This window comes from Maylandia zebra, linkage group LG15, assembly GCF_041146795.1.
Source record: "Maylandia zebra isolate NMK-2024a linkage group LG15, Mzebra_GT3a, whole genome shotgun sequence".
Taxonomy (NCBI): Eukaryota; Metazoa; Chordata; class Actinopteri; order Cichliformes; family Cichlidae; genus Maylandia; species Maylandia zebra.
In genome coordinates this window covers 3,249,771-3,262,947 of record NC_135181.1, presented here as the reverse complement: position 1 = coordinate 3,262,947, position 13,177 = coordinate 3,249,771, and the positions used below count along the sequence as shown (strand labels likewise).

At 42.9% G+C, this 13,177-nt stretch overlaps 1 protein-coding gene across 3 annotated transcripts; it reads left to right on the top strand.

Annotated features, from left to right (window-relative positions):
- Positions 1-7,015: 7,015 nt before the first annotated feature.
- LOC101481795 (uncharacterized) lies at positions 7,016-8,088 on the top strand. Of its 3 annotated transcripts, none has more exons than XM_004542222.4 (4): positions 7,016-7,113; positions 7,193-7,248; positions 7,334-7,600; positions 7,758-8,088. In XM_004542222.4, exons 1-4 carry the CDS (start codon positions 7,088-7,090, stop codon positions 8,024-8,026), a joined length of 618 nt encoding a protein of 205 aa, XP_004542279.1. In that variant the 5' UTR covers positions 7,016-7,087; the 3' UTR covers positions 8,027-8,088. The 3 variants fall into 3 exon arrangements, with proteins under 3 accessions (XP_004542279.1, XP_004542278.1, XP_012772080.1); XM_004542221.4 differs by having other exon boundaries at positions 7,017-7,113; positions 7,686-8,088; XM_012916626.3 differs by having other exon boundaries at positions 7,063-7,113; positions 7,457-7,600; positions 7,686-8,088.
- The last annotated feature ends 5,089 nt before the right edge of the window (positions 8,089-13,177 follow it).

Genomic DNA, 13,177 nt, shown 5'->3' with positions numbered 1-13,177 from the left:
TTTAAGGAAACATGGCCTTTTAAAGTTGGAGGATTGGAGAAAATACAATGCGTTGTGGCAGAAGATGAAAACGGTACAGTGGTAATACTCACCGTTGTGACATGAAAAGATGCTGGAGAATGCGTGGAAGTGATTAAAAGACAATATTGTTTAAAAAAAATTGGCTAATGATGAATTTCTAGTGTGTGAGACATTCAGAGCTTGCGGTCGCTTTCTCTATTGACTTTTTCTCACTTGGAGGTGGCACACGTACAGCAGCGCTAGCACGAGGTAGACATTAGCATATGATTGCTTGCGACCACTTTCCACTTCTGCCATCCATTACGTTTTAAAAGAAAGGACTTTTAAATCAAATGCGGCACTTAAGCAAAGGCAACATTCAGTGCGCTCGAAAGCATCTTTGATAAAAAGATGAGAAACTTTGTGATACGCTAAGGTCGAAGGACAATTTGATAATTTAGGGAGGGCAAGGATTTCTCTTTTCATAAAGAAAGAAAGAGTGCCATATAAAGAGAAAGAGAAGGCCTTCAGACCTTGTCAACCATCTTCATTAGAAACCCCACTTTAGTCTTAATGCATTTCTAGTCATTATCCAGGGCACAATATGTCACAGCCCTCTTTAAAAGAATATATACACATTGTTCAAATAATTACCCTGTGAAGGACAAACAAGCACCATGTAAAAGGCATCATTATTTAGGTGAAATCACTGGCAGGGACTTTCAGGCCTTCCCTCTTCTTTGCCATTGTTGCAGAAGGCCATTTGATGTCAGAGTGTCTGAGCGATTTGCCAAACAGCAGCACGAGCGCCTGTGTGGATTTAAACAGTCTTCGATCAGAGCTGCTGCTGCTGCTATGATCAACACGTATCCAAGAATCACGATCCTTAGTCTAATGATATTGTTTCAAACTGGGTGTGTTAATCTAAACTGATCCGAAGGGCCAGCTCTGTTCTAGGATGCCCTCTGGACCCAGTGGAGGTGGTGAGTGACAGGAGAACGGCGGCTAAGCTGTCATCCCTGTTGGACAACGTCTCCCACCCCATGCAGCAGACTGTGACAGCACTGAGCAGCTCCTTCAGTGGGAGACTGCGGCACCCACGGTGTGGGACGGAGAGATTTCGCAGGTCTTTCCTCCCCACTGCTGTCAGACTCCACAACAAAGACTTTAACTGAACAAACACACACATCCACACATGTGCAATAACACTAAGTGCAATAATCTTTTCTGGCATCGTTGTATTTTTACTCAGTTGTATATAGCATTCGTATTCTATTTTTATCTTATTGTATATTTTTATTCTATTTTATTCTACTGTATATAGTATATTATTTTATTCTATTCTGTACAGCTGTGTACTGTATTTATTCTTATTGTATTCTAATTTTTGCGTCATAACTTTTGCACTGTCCACTTCCTGCTGTGACAAAACAAATTTCCCACGTGTGGGACTAATAAAGGTTATCTTATCTTATCTTATCTTAACTTACAAAAAACACTCTGCTAGTTTGGGGGAAAAAATGACACCCTTTAAAAACACCCCCCTACCCCACCTCCGGTTGTCAATCACCTGTTATAGATCTCAGGTTTTTAATTAATATGCATAGTTAATTAGCTTCTTTCTGTCAGACAGCAGTAAAATGGCAGCTTGCTGAACTAACCAGCATCACCACGCATGGCTGGTTGCCATATTGTCTTATGTATTATCATTACTCACACTTGATGTCAAATCTATAATAACCCATAGAAACTAAATACTGGTGGCCTCTCCTACCAGTCAGACGAGTTTTTACGCCCTCTGATATTCCTACTAAAAAAAACAAAACAAAAATTTTACTTTATTTTACTTTATTGTGTGCAGGTGAGTGTGAAATGTCGTCCTGTGGCAGATTAGAGACCTGATAAATGATAGATAAGTGTAAGAAGATAGATTTTGCCTGTTCTTAATCAGGCAAGGTTTGCTTAGGGTCAGGCTTAAAATCCTCACTTTCCCAGCATTGAGAGGCCAAACTTCTCTGCAGCCAGCTTCCCAAATATTCCCTTAGTTACCACAATTATACAACCTGCAGCACCATGGGAGCACTTTTCTCAGTCGTCTTATCACAGCTGTAGCCCTACTGGATGAACTTGTACATCGACAAATTATCCTAAAGGTGTATAGTGTGAATAGTGTGTCTGAATAAACTGATCAGGATGGGGGTGATTATAAGTGAGTGCAGGATAATCCTGACCACCCCCTGCACCACCTACTGGACAGTCAGCAGAGCACTGACCCTGACAGACTGATTCAGCTCTGCTGCCGTATTGGACAGATGCAGGAAATCTCCCATACTTCGCCCTCTAGGTCTTTACATTGCAACACATCTGTGTAGCAGAGACTCATCTCTTCTCTCATGTTAAGAGTTTAATTCAACCCTGCAATGTCACAACACTTAACGCTGATATTCTTAAGCCACTTGAACGTCATCTGACATCTGCTGTGCCTGTTTTGTTGTTTTTTTTACAACATTTAGCAAGCCTCTTTTATTCTGCTTTGGTGAATTTACTGCGCTATCTGACTTTGTTGTCACTTCATTAGAGCAGCGCGGTGGTTAGCACCATCGCGTCACAGCAAGAAGGTCCTCAGCTGAAATCCACCAGCCCGTCGGGGTCTCTCTTTGTGGCGCTCGTAAGCTCAGTCCGTGCTTGCGTGGGCTTTTTCAGGGTACCCTGGCTTCTTCCACCAGTCCAAAGACATGAATTTAGGTGAACACCGGTGAATCGAATTTGGCTGCAGGTTTGAGTGGGAGCGTAAATGGTTGTCTGTCTCTCTGTGTGAGCTGTGTGACAGACTGAGAACCTCTCCAGGGTGCATCGTGCCACTTGCCCTGTGGCAACTGGGATAGGCTCCATCCCCCCTGAGACCTTGAATTGGATAAGAGGAAGAAAATGGATGGATGGATCTTTTTGCTATTTTTTTATATGAATAACTGTATAAATGTTATTTTTACCTTTATTGTCTTTTTTCTAGATTTGTAATGTTTGACATTTGCTCCATTTTATGATATTTATTTCATTTTATCAAGCTGTACTACTGTATTTAGGCTATTCTGTTATAGGTTTGTATTTAATGTTTTGGCTGTTTTGGTATATTGGTGATCATTAAATACGCTTGGCTAGTAGCCTGTTGCTAAGTTAATTTGCCCACTTTATATGTATCCTGCACACAAGAGTCAAAATCCTCTACATAAAAGTGCAGCGCATGTTTTACTGAGATGCTATTGATAAAATGATTACAAAGATCCAATCTGTCATGTGAAAAAACACATGTTTGTACATCCCATGTCAGTTTTTCAGGAAAGTCTTAATCTCTTTAAAAAGAAACAAACATGTCTACAGATGAGATCCTCAAACAAATTACAGATTGTTGGCATTTTTTGTTATTTTCATAATAATATGAAAGAATAGACAAAACCGAAACATCACATGTCACAAGCACCCCTGCTTTTATCACACATTCAAATTCATAAAATTATCAGGGTTTCCAGCTCCGGAGCCAACGGTACAGCTTTCTTAGGGAGCTAGTTCAACCTCAGACGTCTTGGGTCTGCTGTTCTCTTTGTTATTGAAGTGTGTGGTGTCAACACGCCAAGATCTAAAGAGCTCTCTAAAGCTTCTGGGGGGAGAGGGGGGGGGAGGTTGTGGATGCCCATGAGTCTGGCAGGGGATTTTAAAAGATCTCCAGGTTTTTTTTGGGAATAAATCAGTCCACGGTAAGGAAAATCATCTCCAAGTGGTGAAGATTTTTTAAATGACTGCCAGTAATTCCAAGACTGGCCTGCACAGTAATTTCAACCTAAAAGCAGACTCAAAACCTCTCCAGGACGTGCGGGTAACTTTTGCAACTACTGGTGTCAAAGTGCATCTATTGACAACCTCTGCTGAATGTCTACACAAAGAGTTTGCCCAAATTTAAATGAAATGGAAAATGTGCCAGGAAAATGTCTTTGCACTCCAAAAATGTTCTGGTTTGGGGTTGCTTCACTGCCTCGAGGACAGGTCTGCACGCAGGCACTGATTCGGCTACGCTTTCTGCATCATGCGAGAGGGGCTCGAAGTTACTTTGAGGCTATCTGTCCGAAAAGCGAAGCTGAAATGGAAGACGACGTTTCAACGGGATCGCGATCCTAAGCAAACAAGCAAATCCACCACAGAATACCTCAAAAAGAAGGAATGAAAGGTTATGGAATGGCATTGCCTGAGCCCAGATTTAATACCATCATAATGTTGTGGGAGGATTTGAAATAGGTAGTACATCCAAGAAAACTTTCATGAATCTCACAACCGAAGGAATTTTGAATGTAAGAGTGGTCAAAATTTTCAGCAAGCTGATGAGGAATGAGTGATTTCTGCTAAAGAGGCAATTCTAGCTTCTGAGGGAAGGGGTCTAATTCTGTCTGCAGAATAACATTGAAATTTTTCTTCAATAGATGATTGAAAAAGCTCATTTTCCCTGCAGTGTTGTTATGATGTTACTTGCAGTTACTGTTTCACACATGTCAAATATCCAGCAGTTTCCAAGGGATATAATTGCTTTTTTTCGTTAGAATTCACAAAGGAATTTGTGCTCTTTCAATTACACTAACAGAAAACATGCAATACAGATGATAGTGATTAGATGATAATACCGGTAGGGTCAAGATCACGGCATCTCTCTTTCTTGTCTGCTTTTGCTTTTGTGGTGCAATTTCTGACATGGTTTATGTGGCGTGCTTTATATTTTGGCTATTTGTTGGATTTTTGTCCCCTTTCTGCCAAGGATCCAGGTTGGCTTTTGCCTGCGTTCTGTCAGGCTGATGACGTAAAGAAAAACCACGAGTCCGGCACTTTTAAAACGACACAGGACCTATAAGTGATCTCCTGATAAATAGCAAAATAGAAGACGTGACAGCTGAGGTGACTACGCAGATGTAAAGTTTAATACCCACACTTTGTCTGCCAAAACAGGAAAAGCAAGGGTAAAAAAAGGACACATTTTTGGCAGCCCTTCATCAAAAGCATAAAGCAGTGGCCACAAGGGGAGAAGTAAACAGATTAGAAAAGCTATTGACATTTCCCTGTAGCAAGGAAGGGGTGTCGAATGGCAGCGGGGATGATAAGGTGTACAGGCATTTAGTCCCCCCTCTCATGTTTTATGTATCTGTGATCACAACCGATCGTGAGCGAAATTAATCAATAACAATGCCGCCAGGATGTGTGGATGACACATGCCACTGCCCGCCCCCCACCGCCGCCGAGCTGGCCCCCACCGCCCTCGGCACCCTCTCGCCCCACTCCTCCATTCTCCACCCTCCTTCATTTTCCTCACCCCATCCATTTTGATACGGGGGCCTGTTGTTCGCCCACGTCTAGGTGAGGGATTTTTACATCCCCGGCGTGCTTGGAGGAACTCCATATGGCCGGGATCAAAGGTGTTGCTGGGTGCATGGTTCTGCTTGGTTGCCAGCCACCGCCGTTAATTAGAAAACAAGATCAGAGGCGGTATTAAAATCCAATTAAGCCCGTATGAACAGATTGCCAAGTGATGTTCACTAATGCATTACTGAGCACCATGCAAATTTTAGTGGCAGCATTTGGCTTTATGTTATGTGTTCATGTCATTAAGAGTCTGTGTGTATTTGGGAGTGTATCCGAGTGTCTGCGGGAGTGTGTCTATGCGCATCACTTGCCGGCTATCTAAGGCTCTGTGACATTGCCTGATCTTTTCCTTGATACACAGCCCTAATCTCATACAAACAATCAGCTAAAGCTCTGCAGAGCAACAACACCTATCCACACAATAAGATTGGATGATATTGCTTCTTACAATTAAAGCATAATTGAGAATGCTGAATTATTGATCCATCATAATTGAGTTCTCTTCATTTGATTTGTATGAGAAACTAATATGATGCACAGAAAATACAGCAGATTTGACTAAATTGCCTGAGAGTATTTGAGCTTAATCCAAAGATCCATAACGTTTCTACGTGGCCTCCACTGGCCACTCAAAGACATAAATTACAAGCGGGACAGGAGCCTTCTATTTAAATCAGTTTAAAATCCGAGATAGCTGTCAGCAGATAAAATTAAACCGTGTTAAGGAATTGGATGAGGCACATTAAAATGCGTACATAAAATGATTCTGCACAATAAGTGCCAATTTAGTCCATGAGTTTCATTCGCACAGCAGACAGACAGGGCATCTGTACCAAAGACTGACAAGTGGATGCAGCTGGTGGCCTATGGCCCAAAGCATCCACATTATCTCAGACGAGGGTTGTTAATGTTGGGCTGAATGGAGCCCCTTTTGAGATACAAAATAACATTCTGATTAGAAAGCCAGGAAATACACATCTGAAGAGCCGGAAATTGTCACAATGCAGAACCGCGGCACATTTGGCACAGTCTCAAGCTGGGTATGGAGGAATAAGATCTTAATGAAGGGATGTGCTCTATCAAATGCATTGAGCTTTCTCATATAGTTGCGCTGTTTATCAATTTCCACAGGATATGTTCTTCGAGTTAAAGTTTTGTGACAAGAAAACAAATTGCTGCACCCCAGTTTTTGGTTGGCGCCGATGATTTGTTTGCTGTAAAAATCTTTCGGAAATCTAATATTTTACGAGGGAGCCGTGTGACGGGCCTTTTGGCACTTTAGCTCCACCAGCATAGGACATCTTTCTTGTGTTTTAAAATGTTATTTATCTTTAACAACCCAAGACTCTGAGGAATTCAGTTAGATAGGTGTCCGTCTCATTACAGTATGGACATGCTGCTGAATTACTGGTGCACGTTAACCATGATAAAACAAGTGACCAATCAAAATCACTGGGCCAACACGCAGTGAGGCACAAAACTGTATGTAAAGAAAACGTTTTGCACGTACTGTAGCACTGAACAAAATCATTGCAACTGGACCAGCTTAAATTTCAGGTTGAGGGCTCCGCCTTTATCTGTGCAGCTGTGCGTGGTTAACTTGTTATGCTGTGATTGGTCAGGGCAGGTCATTTGTAGCATTTATAAAGCTTTGACAGGGCAGCAGTGGCTATTAAGAAGCTCGTTCAACATGATGGGTGTTTGGCTTTCCTTAGGGTAAGTGAGTGGTTATATTTTCTGAGGGGTCTTAGTTGTTGCCAAGTTGCTGTAGTTAATATTTTTTCTATGTCGACAGGGCTTTGCTGCTTGTCATGCTGAGTGGCGATAGTTACAGCTACTCTGTGAAGAGAGGTAAAATTCAACAAGTCTCAGCATTTCTAATTCTAAATGTTAAGTCTGCTTTAAAGTTGTACTAATGACTTCTCTTGCTGTGCAGGTACGGATCCTGACGTCTCCTCCAGCAGTGGTTACTTTAAATCTCCTGCTGATTCTGATTGGGAAGTACCTTCTGCTGTGTTTGCGCCCGTGTCATCTGATTCTTGGGTTGTCCCAAATTCAGATCACCCTGAAAGTAGTGCTGCGAGTGGATCAGCAGGCAGCTCTCACAGCTCTGATGCTTATCCTGCGTCTGCATACTCGGGACACAGTAGTGACTCCCACGCAGACTCGACACAACCGAGTTTTCAGCTGGGCTTAAATCACGGTAACTAGTACAGACATGTAGAAATAAACTCTTAATACAAGCTTGCCATAATACTCAACATCCCTCCTTTAACTTTTGTGCTCAGACTTCAGCTGGGCAGTTATGCCTCCCAACCCTCAATCTGACAAATTTCCACCTTTCTATGTGGGAGCACCAGACCCTCTTCCCCCTGTGTTCCAGAAAGGCGAACTGTCTCGTGTGGAGAGGGCCTTTGAGCATGGCAACTCAGAATCTGAAACTGAAATGCAAGGCTTTGAGTCTTATCCTGATGCTGAAGGTTTCAATGAGGACTTCAGTGACCCTCTGTCATCAGACCTTGATGGGTTTTTGTCTGAAAACCCTTATTTGGGCTACATATTGCTTACTGGCAAGTATCCCCCAGGCACAGTCACTCACTACAGCTCCAGTTTTGAGCAAAGGGGGTGAGCAAACACAGGACACTCTGAAGGCCAACTTTAATGTTGCCCAATAAAGATCTGATTCACTAATACTGTGCTCTCTATGGGTTTTTTTTTTCACCCTTTTTCAGTACACTCATCTAAATGAGTTGACATGGCAAAAGACATTACTTAAAATGACACTTAAGATTTCTAAATTTATGGTTTGTAGTCCACTCACAAATTTCAGCAGAAACATGTGAAGGCCATTGGGGATTCACATATCCAATAATGACGGAAGCTGTTTAATGGGGCAAATGCTAAAAGCATCTCGTCTAACCATTTTCTACAACACCCCTAGAATTAGATGCTCATAACACTTGAACCGATGGTTCAAAGCTTTTGAGCTTGAACAAGCAGATTTATTAGAATTGTGCATTATGTGCACTTAATGGTGCACTTCAGCCCACACCAGATTAGCTTATAAACTTCAATGCGACTGCATACAACTACCTAAAACCCAGCAGAAAGATGTATGCTGCTTATCAGTCTTCTGATGACTCGTATCCCATGCATTTGTAAACCCATCTAGGAGGCTGCTCGCAGTTCGCCGTGCTACGAATAAAGGACATTAATGAGCAAATCCTAATGTCATGAGCTACAGTTTAGACTGTGCTATTTCTCAAGCAAGGGCACATCAATACCCAGTCTTACAGTGATATTGCCTGACAACATTAATGGACACCATTCTAATTCACATAACAAATCGGCTCGGAAAGACTCTCCATTGATCTTTAATTAGAGGCGGCTGTTAATCACCTTTATGACTCCTCGGTGGCACCGTAATAGTTTCTGCAGTGAAGCCACAGCAGTCTGTTCTAAGAACCGCATCAGTGGGGAGTGTTTACTGTGTTTATGTACAGCGCAGCACATTGCTAATGGATCTGCTTGGAAGATTTTGACTTTTTTTATCTTTGTGGTTCTTATTCACGAGAGAACGACAGAATTGCAGAGCCTTGATCTGAAGCTCTGCTGCTGTAACAATCTAAAATCCTCTTTCTGTAATGGTCTTGTTGGGCGTAGGGACAAACAATGACCCACAGGAGAGAAATGGCAATTACCTCTAGTAAGATGTCCACTTCACATACCTGTCACAACGCTGATGAACCCATCTTAAAAGGCCGGCAGAGAGGGACAAAAACAAGGGGATTTTCCCTTTGTGACCCTTCAGCTTTCAGTCTTTCTTTTTCATCTATTAAGACATAAAAGGGTGAGTCCCCAGACAGATCCATCCTTTATCCCTCCCTCACTCACTCATCGCTAACATGAACCCTGCCGTGTCCATATTCTATGGCTTATCAGTACCCACTGACATGACTGTAGCATGTATTTGCTGTATTGGTGTATTATTTTTCTGAGTGATGGTTTCATGAGTTAAATTGGGACCAGAGCCAGTTTGTCAGTGGGTCCAAACCAGCCCACTGAGTGGCTTTGCAGAGACGGTGGGTACAATGTTTTGACTTCATTGTATTTTACACCAGGAAATGCTGTGTTGTAAATCTTGAAGAATGGATCATGAACCCTATATTATCAGTTTCACAGCCTTCATATTGACAAGTCGTATCCCCTGCCACACTGTGAACAATAAACTTATTGTTTAAATACTTACTTATTTTTAAGACATCTGAGGCTGTTCATCATCTGGTTAGTAAATCCATTAAATGTGTACATTTATACAATCCACTGTAGGATACCTCTTTTAACTGAATGGTCTATCCATACCTTCTCTTCCAATTATCCAATCCAGGATCGGACTGAAACCCATCCCAACTACCACGGGGCAAGAGGTGGGGTACACACTGGACAGGTGGCCAGTCTGTCACAGGGCTAACACAGAGAGACCAACAACCATTCACACCTAGAATCTCCAGGTAACGTAAACCCACTAAACGCCTGCATTGGACTGTGGAAGGGAGCCAGAGAACCCAAAGAGAATCCACACTGACACGGCAAGAACATGGAAACTCTACACAGGAAGTCTGCGCCCAGATGGTGGATTCAAAGCCAGGACCTTCTTGCTGTGACGCAACAGTCCTACCAACTGTGCCACCGTAAACGAAAACATAAGGAAGAATTTTAAGGTGCTTTATTTATAGGTTTTCATACACACATTACTGAGATCAAATTTGAGCACGTGTATGGTGACCCGAAAGGCACTGCAACTAAATGAAAACAAGAGCAAATAGAAAAATCCTGCAAAAGCACACAAAATGTAACACAAGATTTTTTTTGGAGACAATAATGCAACGGACCAGCTGTGATCATTTGCATGTTTTTTCCAACATGTTTCTATTTCCTCTTGTTTTCTTAACTTGCAGTAAGTTTTGTTTTTGCTCTCTCGGGGCTGCCGTACATTTGTGGATTTTACACCCTGGTTACAAGTTGTAACACTCGTGTCTAGACGAATATCTGCAAAGCCATGTGTGCATCTGTGTAGAACCAAACACAGCCATGCCAGTCGCTTACACTGGACTTGTTGCATTTTACGTCTCTTACGCTGCTCAAACTCTTCCCCTGTAAATCAACAAATGTGCAGGTTGTGTGTGGAGGCAGTTTGTTGTAACCTATGGTTACATTTTAAGATTAACTGACCTCAGGGGGTCGAAGAGTTTTGGTGCCTAAATTTGAGCAAACTGTGAGTGAAAACCAAACAAATGGTCTCACAAGAGACTCAAACCACATTTCTCCTGGTTGAAAGTGGTGCGTGGAGGTTTCGCAGGCTCTGATGTCCACTTTGTCCTCTTAACTGGAAACACTCCTGTTGTTTCTGACAGACTCCGCAAGCAGCCAGTGTATTTATTTGGCTGGAATATTTGTTGTATCAGAGCATGAGCATTGCTTCAAAATATACTCCATGAATTACAACCCCCCCCCAAAAATTCCCACTTTGTTACCATATGCTGTGATTGGGCATCTGGCATCCTGCTGTGTGCATTGATGTGAAGGTGAAATCTGGTTCGACTTAACCATTTGGCAAATGTGGGCCTAAACAAACATGTATTTCAGTTGCGTGGCTGTAAAGACCAGATAAAGAGCTGAAGCCCTATGTGGAAATAATTTGCCCATAAAATTCATAGATAATACACGTGTGTTATTTTGTGTGTTTTATGGCTCCGTCCTAAGATAATGCACGAGATAAAAGAGCCACGGTTTATTTAAAGGCGTTCACACATCAGTGTGATTTCGTTTGATGAGATTTACTCATTTATTGTTAAGTTTACTTATCTGTCTGACTTCACACAGTCAATTTGAAGTGTACAAAGACCAGGAAAAAAAGCCCCTTTATTCTCACCAGAGAATTTGAATACCTTTGTGGGATGAAAACCATATCATTAAGTGCACCGCAGAAATAGAAGAGGCATCGTATTCCATTACCATGTACATCTGCTTAACTCTTGACTTTTTTCCCCCAGAATCCACAGGATGTGTACAGACCAGTGTTAAAATCTACCCTCAGCCATTGCAAACGGCCAAATTGCCTTGTGATTAACGCACAATAAAAGAATGTGATGGCTTAAAGAAGCTGCAGGAAAAGCTGCCCAGTGAAAGATGGGTGTATGGCGCACTCTGTAATTAAGCCAGTCTGCACTTGATGAAAGTAGATCACACTGGCGGGCCATGGCTTCACAGCCAGTTTGTTTTTACGACATAATTACAGTCCAAATCAAATGAGAAGATTTAATATTGCACCACAACGAGCATGTGTCCAATGTCAACAATGACACTGACCCCCCTGAGGCAAGGTGTGCATGTGTATGAGTGTGAGGGTGTGTGTGTGTGTGTGTTTGAGGGAGGGGAGGGGGGGGGGCAGGTCAGGCGTCAGGAAGCCGACAGCACAGAAGCTTCCCCACCACAGCAGCTATCTACCTGTGTAGGAGCCTACCTGGGAGGTCTGACACCAGTGGAATTACACTGACAGTGGGACAGAGGGGAGTAGAGAGGAGGAAGAGTTTATCTAAGAAATAGAAAGAAGGAAGAAGGAGAGGGGGAACTCGACGTATGAGGAAAAAAATGATCAAGAAGAGGTTAATCTAGCTGAAGGACAGGAAGGAGAGGAAACAGAAAACAAAGAGCCGAGAATGAAAGAAGCGATGTTATGAGCAAGTGATGAAGTGACTGAATGAAAAGAGAAAGAGAAGCAGCAGACTTTAATATGCAGACAGCGAGGGTGTGGCTGGAGCGTAAAGATAAATAAACGTTTTGCTTGACTGTGTCTCCATGGTGAGGTGTCGGCCAGTGGTTAGGAGGACTTGTGCAGTCACGACCCACTAAGTTTGTATAAGCGCTTAAAAAACCCGAATCACTCGAGGACAAAAAGGGGGAAAAAATCACTGTTCAAGTGAAAAGAGCGTTTGTGAAAATAACGGAAACTCTAATGACTAATTGTCAAACAATAGATTTCAGGCTTACTGTAGCCGAGGAATCCTTTGAATATAGGTTGGAGCAATTATAGCATCTGAAAGTTGTCATTTCTGTTTTGAGGTGGGTGCTGTTATGATGCTTGACGACATGGTTATGCTGTAAACGACCAAAACCTCCCACTGAGCGGCTTTTGAGTTTTCTTCCCACTGTAAAAAAAAGTCTGCATTTCCTGTCCTCTAGTTAAACACTCAACACAACCACAAAGCCTTTGTTCCTCTGGGTCAGATTCTCCCAGAAGAGAGAATCGTCCCCAGCCACAGCTGTTGAATGACCACCATCGACCACACTGCTTTCTGTCTTCTGACCACCCTTCTAAATTGCTCTTCTCTCTATCCAGTCCTCCCTCCACCCTTCCCCTACTTCCATGCCTCTTTCCACCCCTTTTTCCTTCTTTTCCCAAGAGCAGCCAGCTGGGCTGGATTTACTCTGGTCGGCATGTCGCAGGGCGAAGCGCCGTCTGCTCTTTGGGCGGGCAGCGTCATTTGACTGGGTCCTGGTCAGGGCTGGCAGATTACTAACTGGATATCTACAGAGAGGCCAGTGGGGCCTGAGCCCTGTCATCCACTGGAAAGCGGGGTCTCTGCGGTGACCCCGTGGTTCTGTGGGGCCCAGGACACGAACCACAATCCCTGCTGACACCCTGTTCTCCGAGGACGCGGTTTTACTCCAAATCGTGATTTCCCATCAACTGCTCCGCGACAGACTGTCTGTGACTGCA